The 17,316-nt window shown below is 42.6% G+C and overlaps 1 protein-coding gene across 2 annotated transcripts in view; it reads right to left on the bottom strand.

Annotated features, from left to right (window-relative positions):
- The window catches only part of col5a3a (collagen, type V, alpha 3a), a 43,837-nt gene that overhangs the window by 14,749 nt on the left and 11,772 nt on the right, over nt 1–17,316 (bottom strand). For both annotated transcript variants that reach the window (XM_076085783.1, XM_076085784.1), the window contains 30 exons: nt 14,845–14,967; nt 13,004–13,402; nt 12,042–12,161; nt 11,813–11,929; nt 11,660–11,713; nt 11,507–11,548; nt 11,002–11,064; nt 10,006–10,080; nt 9,740–9,823; nt 9,536–9,592; nt 9,158–9,211; nt 8,978–9,031; nt 8,789–8,842; nt 8,239–8,292; nt 7,932–7,985; nt 7,352–7,396; nt 6,088–6,141; nt 5,849–5,893; nt 5,586–5,639; nt 4,914–4,958; nt 4,486–4,539; nt 3,610–3,654; nt 3,197–3,250; nt 2,510–2,554; nt 2,336–2,389; nt 2,119–2,226; nt 947–1,000; nt 552–605; nt 411–455; nt 141–194 (listed from right to left, as the gene is read on the bottom strand). In XM_076085783.1, the coding sequence (XP_075941898.1) occupies nt 141–194; nt 411–455; nt 552–605; nt 947–1,000; nt 2,119–2,226; nt 2,336–2,389; nt 2,510–2,554; nt 3,197–3,250; nt 3,610–3,654; nt 4,486–4,539; nt 4,914–4,958; nt 5,586–5,639; nt 5,849–5,893; nt 6,088–6,141; nt 7,352–7,396; nt 7,932–7,985; nt 8,239–8,292; nt 8,789–8,842; nt 8,978–9,031; nt 9,158–9,211; nt 9,536–9,592; nt 9,740–9,823; nt 10,006–10,080; nt 11,002–11,064; nt 11,507–11,548; nt 11,660–11,713; nt 11,813–11,929; nt 12,042–12,161; nt 13,004–13,402; nt 14,845–14,967 (2,214 nt within the window). The remainder of the gene's footprint in view (nt 1–140; nt 195–410; nt 456–551; nt 606–946; nt 1,001–2,118; nt 2,227–2,335; nt 2,390–2,509; nt 2,555–3,196; nt 3,251–3,609; nt 3,655–4,485; nt 4,540–4,913; nt 4,959–5,585; nt 5,640–5,848; nt 5,894–6,087; nt 6,142–7,351; nt 7,397–7,931; nt 7,986–8,238; nt 8,293–8,788; nt 8,843–8,977; nt 9,032–9,157; nt 9,212–9,535; nt 9,593–9,739; nt 9,824–10,005; nt 10,081–11,001; nt 11,065–11,506; nt 11,549–11,659; nt 11,714–11,812; nt 11,930–12,041; nt 12,162–13,003; nt 13,403–14,844; nt 14,968–17,316) is intronic.

Raw genomic sequence — 17,316 nt, forward strand, 5'->3', positions numbered from 1 at the left:
CCAACTCGGTCGGCACATTCATCCACACTTTATGAGACAGCCAGGTGTGTGTTTATGTGACCGTAAATGTTTGTGCATATGTTTTTCTTTATGTCACTGTTTGTGTGTGTGTGTGTGTGTGTGCGTCAGTCTAAGCTCACCTTTTCTCCAGGCTTTCCAGTGGGCCCCTTTGCTCCTCTTCCCCCCTGGGCTCCCTATTGGAAAACAAATAACTGTCTGATTAGCACATGCTTATGAATTAACTCATCTGGAGGTGGAAGATAATCGTCTGGTGAAAACACTGCAGTGATGCAACAATGTGCCTCCCACAAGTTGCGGTACACCGATGGTATCTAATTCGAGCAAATACAGCTTTATACAGAGAGAGAAAAAAATGGTGGTGTGGGCATGGCACCTATAGCTGTACTCACATTAGGACCTCTTTGGCCCCCGAGCCCCGGCTGACCAGCTGGACCCTGGATTGTAAAAGGTCAAACAATTATTCATCAGCTCCCACACAGAAAAGTTTACAAATTCTGAAGCGGCCAGAATGTGAAAAAAAATGGCCTCACCCTTCGTCCTTTCTCTCCTGAGACCCCGGCCCCACCGGGGAAGCCAAGTGTTCCCTGGAGACAAACGTAGAGGTTAATCAGCCTCGGCCGTCCATTTATCACACGTCACCCCTGATGCCTCATTATCGCATAATTAACTACTGTATCAAATTAAAGCAAATCGAATCCACGAGCCCAACACAGCCTTAAATACGCCATTCATCAACATGTAATGAATTGATGTCACTAATGAACTATTAATAAAATAGACTTTTTTAATAAGCCATTTGTCATCCTTTATTTTTAATCAGACAGGAAACAGTCCAGCCAAAGACACATCTTGCTGGTTAAGGCTTCGATAAAGGAACCAGAGGGACACATTAACTGATGATAATAGCTCGTCAATGCTAAATCACCTTAGGACCTTGTCGGCCAGGGTATCCTGGCAATCCAGGCACACCAAGTTTACCCTGCAGAGAGACCGGCAGAATAAGAGGGCAGGAAGAAAGGAACCAGGGAAATATTAAGAAGAAAAGTGCATGAAAACCATTTAATTACGATGTGTATGACACACTGCTGACTATGCATGCACCAAATACAGCAGGATGTCTTTAAATTAATGCATTTAATGATGACAGAAAGATTAAATGCTTAAAACATGCACACTGTGGTTCAGTGGCAGCTTTGCCTGAGGAATGGGCTGTAATCAGCTGTAATAAATGTGCGGGCATTAAAATCCATATGTTCAGTATTTCAGGGATTTTCAGACACTCATGTTATCAGAAGGTTTTGTCACAGCTGAAAACGAATGAAATGTAACTCTACTACCTCACATTACCAGGGCTGTAACAGCACAACGCAGGTTTAGAGTTTCTGGTAGCACTTTACATTACTGCTCAGTAATAATGGGGTAATGGTTTAACAATATGGTAATATGGTGCCACTACTGGAGTAATAACCTGATAATAATGATGTAATATAGGTTGATGTTTCACATTCCAAACATCCCTTTCAGTTTTACTGTGATGCTGTGCAAATGATATGTTTAATGTTGTGATTTGTTCCCTGGAAACACAACGGCGGTTTTGATGAATCAGGGCTGCAAAATACTTAACTACCTGTTTCCACAATGTCTCCAGGTAATCATTATGCTTTTTGTTGTTTAGTTAAATCTAATATTACCATGAAATTAAATAGCAACAGGTAATGTGTCAACAGGTGACACGTCACAGCATGAAACATATAATTTGTATTACCTTGAAACGAAAAGGAATATTTGAAACACAAGTGAGGATGAATTTCAGCATTATAATAATATCACCATTTTATTGCAGGTTACAATAGGTTACCATATTGTTATATAATATTAGACAGATATACCCATTAATACCAAACTATTACCAGGTTAATCATTTGGAATTACACAATATTATATAATTGTGACCTCTTATCAATAACATGTTATTACTCAGCTGTAATGTAAAGTCCCACTGAATTTTCTTATCATTTGGCAGCTATTTGATCTCCCTATCCTCCTCTTTTGTGTCCCAACCCTGTCTTGTAAAGTAAATCATTTTAAAAAATGTACCTTCTCGCCAGCTATCCCGAGAGCTCCTAAATCTCCCAAGAGTCCTGTTTGGCCCTTTGGCCCTTCTGGTCCATCCTCTCCACGAGCACCAGAACCTCCGTTATCACCCTAAAGTCAAGAATGAGAGTACACGGGGAGATGACAATTGTATTTCCACTCCAATAGAGAACAACAGAGAAAGTTATACTGAGGCCTGTGATTTGTGGGTCGCTCTCACCCTGTCTCCCATGATGCCCATATCACCTTTGAACCCAGGGAAGCCATCTTCCCCCTGTGATGCGATGAGGAGAGGTGATAAATGGCATCATTACTTTGTAACTCATCAGGTGTCCCACCAGTCACAATCCGCAGTTTGACAACAGAATAAAGACTCACTATCTGTTTCACTCACCTTCTCTCCTTTGCTTCCCTTTAGACCCCTAACTCCATCTCCTCCCTGTGAAAAAGTAGGAAAACTCTTAATTTAACAAGAACACTCACAAGTCTGCTCTCAAGAAAAGACTGTGAACATCACACAGAAAAAAACACTGGTTGCCTGCATCTCCAGAAATACCCCATCTTAAAACACTGAAATGATTTATAAGTGCGTATTGATTTTCTCTTGACCTAACATTGCTTTGTATTAAATAGTTATTGACCTTACATTCATTTCATACTGACGATTTCCAACAAGGTCAGGCTTCCCCTGAAGGATGTTGAGCTACGCTGCCAGATACAATACCAGATGTGTGAATGTGACACAAAAACAAATACCAAGCAGGATGCAATTTCATGACAACCCTATACTTGAATTCCTCAATTTCAAAAGCACACTCAAAGCACTTTCAAAATGGACTGCTCCACACCTACGCACACAGCTCTGCTCTATCTGACTCTGACATCTCTTCCATCCATCAAATGTCTCCCACTCTGCTGTTAGCAGTCCCCTTCAGAACCGAGGAGCATTCCCTCCACCTGTCACCTGTCAGTCATAGACTCAAACAGCTTGTCCGTCACATACTAATAAAATGAAACGTTCGAAGGGAATAAACATCTCAGCGGACATTACTCCTGACATCATGATGCGTTTATGTCTCACCTTGACTCCACGGGTCCCTGGGTACCCAACGGGCCCCTGAGCGCCTGGTAAACCCTTCATAAAAAAAACAAAAAACGGTATTCTTTAGTCTTAGACAGCGGCAGACAGCAACGATGCATTTATCTGACAACATTTGAATAAGCATTGCACTCAGTCATTGTATCCTACCCCTAATTGTCAATACGCATTGATGTTGCCGATGAGTGCATGCTGCTGACTCTAATGAGCTTAGCCTCTTGCCCAATAAAGACGATGACATTGTAGGAACACAGTGTTTATATTGATAAGAGTGAGCTTTATTGCAACTTAATGCTAGTGAGTTACAATAAATTGCAAGAAACACCATGATATTGCACTTATGATATCTTTCTGTGACACTACACCAGACAAGCCGCAGATATGCAGTAACCCACTTGGATGCCTTTCTCTCCTGCGGGGCCCTCTCTTCCTGGATGACCCTGAAACAGGAAAACAGGAATCAGATTGACTTAGCACCACTGCAAATACATCACTACTGTATCGCTCCTTGATGGAAATATCCCAATGCAACCGACCAGTGAAAGAGAGGAAATGGTAGCGGCACTGAGAGGGGAAGCACCATAAAAACATCGTTGTGTGTCACAAAGCTTTGCAGAACAAAACAGGGAGCATCAAGTGAAACTCATTCAAATGTGTCGGACTGCAATCTAAAGAGATTAATTCTTAGAGACGAGGAAAGGCTCGCTGTTCGAAGATTTTTTTTTCATTCTGTTCTAAATGTCATACTGCTTTGGATCAATTCCAGAAATGGCTCGTGTGCCCACCCGGCAGGAAAAGAGTAGGAAAATTTCTGGGTTAAATATGTATACATATTTACATATGTCAACATACACGGCTATTTGGTTGTATTCATTGTTGGTATAACATTATTTGAGCTTGTATTTGGAAATTGCTGTACGATAGGCTACTGTAGAGACTGGTCACCTGGGTCTAGTTATTATGTGGTGTAGATAGGTTTTTGCTTGTATATAGTTGTGTGTATGTTTTTACCAGTTCTATAAAAGAAAAATAATTTTAAAAAACGGATGAACAACGTGAGCCAAATGTGAAGTCTCTTCTATTCAATCGAATGATGTTGTGGGAGCAGTGATTCAGTTCTCTTGACACTTGAGCACAGAGTTGACTGATAGCAGCAGTAGGCTCTCTATTAATATGTACATAGATGCTGGATGTGCAATGGCATGCATGCATACATGTATGTTATTGTGTTTGTGCTTATGCATGCAGTTGTACATTTTGTGTGTACTTACGGTTGGGCCATCAATGCCTGGTACTCCCAGCATGCCTTGTTTCCCCTGGGGACCCTGCGTACGACAGAGAGAGGTATGAATACTGAGATGAGCTTCGGATATGAAATTGTACTGGAGCCTAAGAGACCCACATTTCCCACTTTGCTGCTCTTCGACCAAACATATTGTATTTATGACTAAGTCCACTTTATTTATTTTATCAGTCTAGCCTCATGATGCGGGCTGGCCAAGGCCATCCCTAGTGTCTGTTTTGCCTGTGTGTGTTTCTTGTGTATTGATTTCCTGTCTAGCGCTGTCTCGTCTGAATGGGAGCCAGAAGTGGTTGGGTTGTACTCTCTAGCTCCACCGGCCTCCCCTGTGTATGTGATGACAGGGGTCACAAGGTCACAGCTTTAATTCTAAAATTAAGTGAGAGACATGCTACGTACCTTCTCTCCTGGCAATCCAATGGGACCCTGAGGACCAAGCAAGCCCTGGACCAGAACAAAGCATCAATCAGGTTAAGTGTCACAAGACTATAGGAGAAGGCTCAGAGTTTAAGGTTATGCTGGAGTCTGTGTATATGTGTGTGTATGTAAGAGTCATGAGCAGAATGTGTGGATGTCCTTGTGAGAGATGGAGGCTGGAACGATTGTAGACATGCTGGTAAGCTAAAAAATATGATTAAATCGTTTTTATATGACCGTAATGTCTCTGACGACATTTCAAAATTACATTTTATCGACGTGGGGTGAAAACCTTGTATCTCCAAAAACATTTTTCAAATGAGGTAATAAAAACGAGCCTTGTAGACTCACTACATTTTAGTGTCATGCAATGGGATTGCTTTTATCTGCCCAAAAGGACAGAGAATTGTCTACACCTCTAAAAGAGCAATTAAACCTTCAGTTGAAGTCAAAAATAGAACTGAAACAGGAAGTTTTTGTGCCACAATAACGTGTCTGTGTGTGACAGAGAGAGAGAGCAAATATGTTATGCAACTTGCAAGTGGTGGTGCATATTTGAAGCATGTCTATATGACTTGAATAAATGTATAGGATGTGTAATGAGTGGATTAACTCTCATAGCGACAGGAGAGTTTTTTTGTGCTGGTACAGTACCTGGACTCCTGGATTTCCCTGTTGACCTGGGGGCCCTATCTCTCCAGATGGACCCTGACAACAACAAATAGTCACAAACTCTGCCTCCACTTGAACTTTGTCATGAGCTCATTATCACATGACTGGCTAAAAAGCCACACTAATCCACTTCAGATGATCTTTCAGTAGCTGAGATCCCTTTGAAAAAGTGTTACCCTCATGCTCATTTTCATACAACTATTTGTACATATACAACAGTGGGTGATGAAGGTAGCAGGACTGACCAGGTTGCCCTTTGACCCTTGTACTCCATCAGTTCCACGAATACCCTGACAAATACAAGATGTCAGGAAAAAATGGATGAAATATCAACGTCTGATCGAAAAAAAGAGACACAGTTCAATAGCTTCCTTCAATATCTTCAATGGCACATTGATGATTCGCAGGCAACAGAGGTCCCTTTGTAGAGATGAAGAGACTGAAGAGCTTCTAATCTTCAGCAATCAAGGAGATGTTGACTTACCGGCTGACCAGGTGGGCCAGCTGGTCCCCTTGGCCCAACAAGACCCCGAGAACCCTGCAGACAAAACAGAGCAAATAGTCAGCAGCTAACCTGCATTCATGATGAGATGGGTTGAGTGTGGAATACTAAATCATAAATCTGAACTAAGCAGAGAGAGGAACGGGGAGAAACAAATAATATATTTTTGTGTGTGTGGGCACATCTGGCTTTATATGTGCTAGCTACGGAGACTGCACTAGCCTGTGTTTGCGGGAGTGTTTGTGCACTCTGTTTTTGTCAGCCTTCCTCTTTGTAGGCTGGCCAAGCCACCTGTTCCAAAGCCACATCTGTGATCTCCAGGGAAGTGATTGATATGGAAATATAATCATTCAGGCCAGGATTTTATCTCTTCCCTTTCCGACTCTCTCCCTCTTTCCTCTCTCCTCTCTCCTTCTCTCTTATCTCTTTCACATCCAAACCAAATTTCTGCCTCGCGTTTGTCTCTCGCTGCCTGACTTTTCCCATCGCTCCCCTCCCTCTCTCTCTTTCATCAAAAACAGCCAACTCCTCTCCTTTCTTGTATCTTTGTAGTTTTACACAGCTTTCCTAATAGGTCTTATGGCACTCTCTATTTCTCCCTGAACTGGGTGATCCATTTGGAGGGACAGAACCCCGCTGAGCCCCAACCTCACCTACTGGGAGGAAGATAGAGAGTGAGTCATCAACCGGTGTTCGCCGCAGAGCTACACAGAAAAAAAAAATGACAGCTTCTGCAACAGTGCTCCACAGATCGTTGTGGTTTCTCTCTGATCCAAAGTTACTTTGCTGGAAGAATAACGCATGTTATGTATGTGATGTCATTGTATATTCTTGTGTCCAAGCTGACCTTTCTCTCTTAATGCTACGGTGAACATTGTGGCAGTACTGCATTCATACGGTTTGACCGTCCTAGTTTTTTAAAATAAACGTTGTATATTGTGAAATATCGTGCAGTGTTTCTAAAGTTCTCTTCATGTACAGTATGAGCAGTAGATTTTGTGCTTGTGTAAGTTCTTCTGTAAGATTTTGGCTGAAACTGATGCTTGAGCTTAAATCTAGTGATCTCCTACAATCCCCCTCGTGGTTTGTCGTGGAAATCATCAGTTTCTGTGATTCTGTGTGAGCGTATTTCTGAGAACCCAAAGCACGGACTTGATAAATACATCCACTACATTAAGTATTTTCTATGTAGAGAAGTAATAGATATTAAATATTGCATTATGTCGTTCCAGATAGTGTTACTCACGGGCTCGCCTGGTTGCCCTCTTGTCCCCGCAGGTCCATCAGATCCCTGATTTAACAAAGACGGAAACAGATTCAACACATACATCTCATGCACCTTTCTAAGTCAACCTCAGCAGTGGATACATTTATATCCCCGCAGACATAATCTGTGAAAATAGCTTGTTAATGAAATTCCCCGCCTGACAGATAAGGCTCAACTATCTTCGAGCAAAGACTAATGGAGCGCTCTCTCAAATTTCTCCAACCCGCCTGAATGGATTGATACTATCTCGACAGCGCTTCTATCTTTCATATTTTCAATTCTAAGCCAGGATGCACTGCATAGCTTTCATGTCTTTTGCAAACCGTAACACTGAATGAACTAAGGCCAGCGTGTCGTAATTAAATTCAAGAGTTTATGACTTAATTTCAGTAAAGCTTTGATCTACGGTGCTTTACCTTATAAACGGTTTGTAGAATTGATTCACTGATCTGGAAATCTTGGGTGATGGAAAAATCCAGAAAAACAATGCATTGCTGCAGGATGTGTTTTCCAGGCTTTGTTTGTTGCAAATAAATTTTGCAAAGTACCGTGCACTCACCTTTTCTCCTGGCTCTCCAACAGGCCCATGAGGACCCGGCTTTCCTCTGTCCCCCTACAAGATAAAAGCATTAGCCACAAGCATCAAGATATTTGGGACTGTTCCGTTTCTGGCAGAGCAGAATCCAGCAGATGCTTTTTAGTGTACGCTGTCATCATAGAAATCACAATAGTCATGATCATAATGTGCAAACAATCACCTGCCATATGACGTGTGAGGTGTTGATGCATGCCGCGTTAGCGCGTTAGTAACCCAAATGAAGAAATAAATACAACGACAATGCTTTAAGTTACCAAATCGTACTCACTCTGTGTCCCTTGTCTCCTGGGAGACCTGGCAGGCCGTCGAAACCCCTGTCACCCTGAAAAGTAACAGAGAAGCAAGTGCATTAAACCCTGAAACACACACATGCGGTAATGTGTAAACATTTGCAGAATTGTTCTGAAAGTCTCCTCTGGCAGAGCCTCCCATCTGCTCTGAGTACGTGTTGGGGAGAGGGAGTTTTCAGATTAGCTGTCGGTCTGCTAAAATGCTGCTTTGACTGATAAAGACTCTGCTGTTCTGTCAGACCCGGCATCAAGGGAACCTGATTTATTTGCTAAGCTCTTCCTGCAGCACTAGTATTGTAAATATTGAGTTACCTTGACGCTTACACTTGAAAGTAGGGATAGTTTGTTATCGTACAGGACCTTGCCGCCTAAACACGTGTGGTTATGTCGTGTTGATGGAAACAGGAAATTGAATTCATGGAAACTCAACACCAAACCTGAGCAATATGGTCTAAAAACTGGCAATGTGGCATTCACACAGCTTTGAACCTCAACTAATATCCAAATAAGCAGTAAGTAAGACCTTACCTTAGATCCTGTTTCTCCTGGAGCTCCACGGCCTCCGTCACCTCCCGCACGCCCCTATAAGATACACAATCCAATTATGTTTTGCTTTACAGTACTATATGGTATACTGTATATTTATATATTATAGTATGCTTTTAACACAATATGCAGATACATTTTCAGTGTGGAAACATATTTTAAATATCACACCCTCTTTCCTGGCTTTCCAGTAGTTCCTAGAGGGCCTTGCAACCCATGCGATCCCTATATAAGAAAGGAAGAGAAGAAGACAAATGGAAAGATGTGTCACAAAAAAAAGGCAGGAGGACAAAAGGAAATTAATAGTGTGGAAAAAGCTAGTATTGTGGTAAAAATAATGTCTGGTCTTACGGAAGGGCCACTTTCTCCGCTGTCCCCTTTGAGCCCAGTGGGACCTGGTACTCCCTGCAAAATAAAAACAAGCATTCATTTAAGCACGGCATAACGCACAGGAGCAATTCAGCTCTTCACTCAGATTCAGCACCGAAAAACAGAAGATACAAATAAACTGAGAACAACATTTTCTTAAATCTGTATTATGTTTACTTTTGCAACCCTGCAATGATTTCACAAGCAATGTGAACATACTGAGCATGCATAAAGATGAGTTTGGGGTGGGAGGGAGAGAGTAGAGCTTGTGCCTGGTCAGGCAGAATGTGAAGTTGAGGTTAAAGGTCGCAGGAGCCCTTGAGATATGTTGCAAATTTGGTCAAGGTCAGAGTGCCTTACCAGTGGGCCTGGTCGCCCTGCTAGACCCAGTGGACCTGGAGGTCCCTTCAGTGACAGCTGGAAGAAAAAAATAACTGGGTGGTTTATGTACCTTTGACTTTTATTATGCAATGAATTGGTCTTCATACAGCATGAAATGACAACAGTCACTGGTGTTACGATATAGCATGATGACGCCAACGTGCGTGTTTCTGGGAAGTGTACCTTGGTCTGTTGCAGTATAGCCTGTGCTTGTGCCTCCATGGGAGACACCACTGGTCCCTTCTGGGAATCACCGCCATACTGGAACTGGAGGTAATGGGAAAAGAGGAATCAGTTGCCACTGCAGGATTCCCTAAATGTAAATGAAGTTCAATCACACAGCCCCCCCTTGTGGTCGTGCCACCACACCACATTGGGAATATGGTGTGCTCTGTGTGCATGTTTGTAATGTGTGTGTGAGCATGCGTGAGTGCACTGTAAGATATTACTGGTAGCATCAACAGGGTTCCTGGAGGACCTGGAATCCCATCAACCCCAGCAAGACCAGGACGTCCTTGGGGACCCTGAAAAGGAAGGTCGGGGAAAGGGATAAACGTCGGCTACTGTGCGGGGGTGTATGTGTGTGTGTCTGTATTTGTGTGTGTGTGAGCGAGAGAGAGAAATAGAGAGGCTCTAAGTGGTGAGAAAAACAGCTCAGCAATCGAATCAAACAACCGTTGCACCGTTTCCATAGGGCATGTTACACAAACACACACACACACACACACATCCTTATCTTCTGTTTACACATTGTAAATATCTATTTTAACAAGCCATTTAATGCAGCATTGAGTCATTACAGTTGTGTTCATCAGATTACTGTTAGTCATCTGATAAGTATTCAAATTGGTAAAATACATTCCTCTACTGACAGAACATTTTTATGGATCAAGTGTCATTTTCTTGGTACTGCCTGTTGTCAAATAACTGACACTTGTTTCTAGGAACAAGTGAAGCAGAAGTGGTTCAAATAATATGTTTAATTATCTTGTCTCATTGGTAAACCTTTTTGTTTGGCTTTAAGAACGTATATATAATCTCAAAAATTCATAAAAGTCTAGTAAACCATGCGGCAGACTAATGATATTCTAACTGAAGCATTGAATATTTACAGGATGTTTAATATGTTTTACATAAATCATTAAATGTATGCGCTAATTTATATGTATTAATCACTGGTGGACAGACGTAAGTGTGTTAAACAGTGTCTGCGTGTTCTATTGTGATGAATAATGGATAAATACACTTATTCGAGCAACACACACCAAAAGAAAATCAGGTCACACGTGTGAGTCAACATCAGTCCCTGAAGCCAGAATGTTCAGTTCAGGACTGGACATGTTTCAGTGTGAGGTCACAGTTGAACCCACAGGTCTGTCCCACAGGTGAAAGGGTCAAACTGGAGTGAAACTAAGCCAATGGGTCCAGGTGTAAGCCACACTCACCAATTCACCAGGATCTCCCCATGGTCCTGGAGGGCCTGTTGGTCCAGCTGGGCCAGTGAGGCCCTGTGAAGGAAACAATCACAGCACTCAAACAAACATTGAAGAAGATTGTGGCTTAGTTTTCCAAAAATGACACTCTTCTACATACTATTCCAACCCCCCAAATGCTTGACAATAACCCCTTTTTATTTTTTTATGTAGTTTTCTTCTTCTTCTTTATGTAGTTTTTGAATCAAATCAATCACCTCATCATGTGTTTATAGACATAGTCTTTCGCAAAGTGCCATGTTGCATTGCGTTACAGTGCAGGGGTGTATTTGTATTGTGGTCACCCCTGAAAACCCTTGTTTCCTATTCCGAAAACACCACATCCTGATGGCTAGAATCCAAAATTCTCTACATTTTGCAGCACATCTGGATAGTTCCTGCTTCTAACATTTTGCCACATCCTGTACAATCACAGAGACATGTTTTTTTTATCTGTGTTCAGGCTGAATAGGCTTACCTGTGGCCCTGGTAGACCTGGGGGTCCTTCCACTAATGTACCCTAGACACAAGCACAGATGGAATGAAATGTACATTAGGAGAGCATAAACTCATTCCCATGCTCGTGACTAAAGCTACTAAGGCTATGCATGAAATGTCAGTTGAAGCTCACCGGCTCAATAATAGCTGGCTCTCCCTTCTGGCCCTTCTCTGCTCTGAGGCTAACCTGAGGAAGAGAAATAGGTGAATAGATTGTTGGATTGCTAGAAATCACTTGACACAGGCAATTGAAGACGTGACCTCTCACTTGATGCGTGAGATTTACCTCTCCATCCCACGTCTCTGCACTTTCCCGCTCCGCAAATTCAAAGCCGTCGTCATATACCTCGTACTCTTCGTACTCTGACTCCGTGTCATTCTTGTAATCTTCATACTCGAGAACCTGTTAAGGAATGAAAAAAAAAAAAAACTTTCAGGTGAAGCGAATACCAAAACAAGCTCTCCGTGTGTTTGTGCTGAGGTGAAGGCATGTCTTGCGTTTGCGTTTAACCTACCGCGTATTCATTAACAATCGGGCCATCTGTTACCGTGGAAACTGAGGGATCGTCGTAGAGGTCTCCGTAAAGGTCCTCTCCATGCTCCTCTATAACTGGCTTCTTCACTGGCCTGTCCTCCTGCAGGCCGTCACACGGGCTCAAATTAGTCATAGCAAAAGATGAACCAGGGGACAATGAGCTCTTCTCATTAGCTAGCGCCGAGCACTTCCAAGTAAAGGGACATTTTGTAATGCATAGTATAAATGTTTGCAAAACAGGTGGATTTTACAGGAGTGAGTTGATTTTCCGGGATACAGGTGTGCAGTTAATTATAATGCTTGAGCGTAATTAGCTGATGGACTACATCAGATACTTGAGGCAGCATGGCAACAGCTACAGAAACAGCATGAGTTTGACAAATTAGGTTACTTAGCAAATTAGCTAATAATAAACATGAAGGAGACATACACAAACAATCCTTGTTTGGTGCAGTGGTAAGTTAAAATTGATTGGATAAAAAAAATTAAAAAAAAGATGATATACAGTTGTGGTTTATTCATAATTTCAAAAATGTAGGCATATATTCACATTGAATGAACTGTCAACCCAATACTCATTCTGTCTGTTTGCATACAGGAAGATATATAGTCAACTGTATGCACCATGCATACCATGCATTTACCTTTGGTATATGTAGTATGCATGTACTACAGCATTTTCTACAAAAAGCACACACGCAGGCACACGTCATACAGTGAGATCATCAAACATTTCTCATTTAGGATGCGTTCTTCAAGTTTTTTTGGAAGGGATGTAGTAGAGGTGATGATTAGGATGGTGCTGATTAGTGGTGGTGGTAAGCAATTGGAGAGGGAAGAGGTGCTCACTATGGTTAGGAGGTATTAGGACGTGATCGGTTAGAACTGCAAATGGCAGGAGGGGGGTTGGGGTGGAGGGCATCTACAAATAAACGTGTCTACCTCCTCAGTGACCTTTGATTCAGGCAAAGTGCTGGGCACCACAGTGGGGGCCTCAGCTGTGGAGTCAGGTTCATGTGTGGGCATCTCCATGAGGGTCTCGTCGAGCACTTCAGTGGGGATTTCTGGCAAATCTGTTGGCTGAAAAGGTCCTTGGGATAGATACTCAGGCACTGTTGTGGACACTCTGAGGAAGCCATCCTCGAGACCCTCCTCTTCATGTTTTTTCTTTCTGGATCTCTTCTTGCCCTTGCCTTTGCCTTTGCCCTTGCCTTTGCCTTTGCGTTTGCCTTTAGAGCCCTTGTCCCTCTTCTTTTTGCCTTTCCTGTCCTTTTTGGAGTGCTCCTTTGGTTCATCAGGCTGGTCACTTTGCTTTAGGAAATCAGACCTGAGTTGGGAGTTCTTTTATGAAAAAGGGAATGCAAGTTGAGAGACCAGGTGGAGGATGGAGAAAAACAAAAAAAACAGCTGCTGTGAATGAAAATACAATGAGGGAAACAGTAAGGGACAGTAAAGTGATGCATACTGGTCCTGTGACAACCTTATAGAGTCAAACACCCACTGGGATTCCCATTTAGCTGGCAAAAACCTAAAGCAAATATGAAATGGGAAGGGACAAACAAGTGTAGAGTTGTTTCCTCTCAATGCAATGCAGAAGACATATTTGCTTTAGTTGTCAGGGGTCACCCTGTCTACGATCCTAAAGAGGTGCTAATTCTTAGTGTGCTCTAGCAAGTGAGCAAACATGGTTGCGTCATCCTCCAGAGCAATGTCCATTGAACGTCAGTGGTGTAAATGGCCTGAAAATGTTTCTAAAATGTCCGTGAAAGACATCAGTGACGTGATTTAGATCCACTTGTAAACAAGGTCAGTGTGTAACGGAGAATGATAGGAAGTAGGTCAGTGGGGTGACAGATGTTGACATGTTCTGGATTCAGAGCTCATTGCTCAGCTGTCGTTCTTAAAAGCCAGCTGGATGACTATCGACATGGCCTCACGTTACCATTAAAGAGCCGTCTCTGGGGCATAATCAATGACCAGGCGCACACATATGCGCGAGGACACAAAGGCAGTCACGTGAGTTTGCACGCATGAGAGTGTATGCATGTTGCTAAAACTGTGTATTCCTTGAAGCCCATGCAGCCACACACACAATTACATCTCTTTGCCTCCATTCCTCTGGCTGCCTCCGTCCTCCCTTATCTCTATCTTTCACACACCACCAAAGAAACCACACAGTAATTCATATCAATGATTGATTCAGTTTTTAATGCACGCCTTGAGGAGGGGAAGAGCTATTATATCATGTTTGAGTTATAGCCACCTGGCTCTACACTGTGTGTGCGTGTGTGTGTGTGTGTGTGTGTGTGTGTGAGAGCACCTGATCTTAAGAATGCTCCACTGCTGGCTGAATTTAAAAGAAGACACTTATTGTTTGACGGATAGCCTGTTCTATCTTAATCGCTCAAGTCTCTTTTCGCAAACACTCAGTCATTTGCACTGTACTCAGACCTCTTCTTGGCTGGGGCTGTTGGCCGCTTGTAAATCCTATCTTAGGGACACATAGCTCTATTGATGGACATGCTTGAGCTCTTTTTACTGGTTGGCTGTGAAGCAAGGGCTTCTGCAAGTCCACTTTAGCTCATCATATTTCTTAAAACGTATTATATAACACAGGGCCTCAAAGGAAATGTGGAAAACACAATGAAACAATAGAATGAATTGAGAGATCCGGACCTTTGTGTCTGCAAGCAATTAAGGTGACCTGAAGCTATACCCCACTCTATCAGCTGTCTGTAGAACTGTTCTAGTAGGCGTTGCCTCCTGTTGGTGGCAGTACTGACCTCCTGCAGGACCAGGGATTTGCTGTTGTAGGGCAAAGCAGAGTCACAGTCTGGTATGTAGTTTCCACAGTAGTTAGCAGCAGCCTGCGGGTCCTCCAGGATGAGTAGTTGCTGAATATCTCCCTGAAATAAACCAGAAAGCAGACAGAAATGATAGGCAAGCGTAGTACATAATGGCAGGCAGGGGAGTCATCTCAATGGAGCACTGACAGAAACATACAGCCGCTGCTATACAGCACAGTGACGAGATATTTCATGGACCAGAAGACTGAACGTGTGACACTAACGACACTATGAGAACAACAAAACTGTCCGCATACCTAGATGTAAAGCAAATTATAATACAGTAGCATCATCACACTGTCAGTACTGGTGCAATCGCTACTGACTATTGCTTTTTTGTGTGTTCCCATAAGTCCAGGAGGGGCTTGATTGTGTACACAAAACAGTCAAATAGCTCTCTCACCCCCCTGTCAGGACCTTTCACTTCCCATCCCGCCCCAGAGGCGTAGCCAGTGTTTATAAAATAACATGCACAGAGACTGCACTGCTGGGCCCTGCAGCTCTGAGCCCAGAGCCTCTGTTAGCTTTAATGGCCTTACACTCATCCCAGCATCACTCTAGTCTTCTGTACACATTACATTATTACATAATGCTTTGTAGTGCTGAGATAACTAGTCGATTAATTCTCAATTGATGTATTAAAGCACAACATTGTCAAGTAAAATACCAAACACTGTGGTTTACAAATGCTTTTCTCAATTATGTATTACTAGAAAATAAGTATTAAGACAGCACTATTTATAAAACAAGTTAGGCTCAAACACACGGGCTTTTTTCAATATTTTGATATTTTATAAGTTAAATATAAATAAATAAAGTAGTATATTACTATATATATAAAGTATATTCAACCGATCATTTGATAGTGAAAATCCCTGTACCTGCAGTGCTAATTCTCTGAGACGCAAGTCAGGAAGTAATTCAATAAAAACAAAATGCAGGCGGCCCCTTGGCACGATGTTTGACAACGTTTAGATGACATTAACGATAAGAATCTATGTAACTGACAGGCCATTGCAAACATATTGCCTGGTGAAATGTTATCCAGGGACAGCTGGGCAGTCATTTGCAATAAATCAAGTCAGATTAACTGCTTGATGTTGTGGTAATTATAGTCCCATTGTAATCTCTTTAATAAAGCTTAAGTGGCCAGAGGTGAAATAAATGAAAACATATTGCTTCTCCGTTACCGGCCACTAGCTCATACATCTTCTAATACAGCGCACGCCTTATTATCAGCAATAGAAGTCTACGCAAAGTCTGGATCACCGTATAGAAAACTGTAAACATAGGAATGACCGTGGACATTATGCTTTAGTTTATGACATCAAACATCATTTTTTCTTCCTGTTATAGCCACAAGCCAGCGTCAACCAAAAGGAAATTATTGCACTCTGAGGTGAGAGACAGATAGAAGGAGTGAGAGAGAAAGGCAACGGGGATAGTTAATCCAATCTCAATTTGAGATCAAAGGCAACACTTTCACAGAGACGTTTTCCTGTTTTTCTTGCCTAGCAGGGGCTCTCTCCTGTTTTGCTGTTGGCAAAGGTTCGTCGGTGTTTCAGAGAGTGACCCCTCTGCTTTCCCCTGCTGTCTGCAATAACGTGGGTGGTGCCAGCTAGCCAACAGTCATACTGATTAACGAGACCTTATATGAGGTACTGTCCTCTCAGTTGTGTCTTAGTCAGATCTCGATCTCTTAAAAAGTAACGTATGCTCTTGCGCGAGTCACGATCTAGTGTGGGTGAAGAAGGAGCAACTAGCTCGCTGTAATAAAACAGAATTTTCCAAACTTCTCATGACTAACCTAACATCTGACCACAATCAGACATGAGTAATTACCGGATATGACGACTTGAACAGACCTTGTGTGCTAAAATAATGGGATTGCAAAATCTTCAAATAAAGCTGCCCTTGAATGATATGCGTAACAGATCTTGGCTTCGACGTGCATGTAACAGTGTGACAAAAACATCTAATTTCCAGTACTAATCGAGATGGAAAGGATCTGAATTTCCCAACAAATAAACGCTGGTCTGGATCTTATCTAAGCAGTCAGCGTGTTGGAGGCACATACAAAGGGCACGCAGCTGCCAAGGAGCACAACCAGACTTGCGGACAGCTTGAGGTTTGCAAATGTGTTGAGTCTGAACACCGAACTTGTGTAGTCATTTGTAGTGCAATCTGGAAGCAATAGAGACATTAGTGGCTGACCACGGTCCCCATACTCCCACGCTGAGCTCCCATGCTGGGAGAACTGGGCCAGAACACCAGCCTCCTCCCCGGAACCAGGGCCTGGGAACAGAGGCCCAGAGGTCAGCCTGCGTTCTCTCCTCCCCTGGTACCAGCCTCGCCCGGGATGTACACGGATGCTTAGATATGCACAGCCAGACATACAGAGCTGTCAGT

Source organism: Anarhichas minor, unplaced genomic scaffold (assembly GCF_050575085.1).
Source record: "Anarhichas minor isolate MPS153535 unplaced genomic scaffold, ASM5057508v1 ptg000007l, whole genome shotgun sequence".
NCBI lineage: Eukaryota > Metazoa > Chordata > Actinopteri > Perciformes > Anarhichadidae > Anarhichas > Anarhichas minor.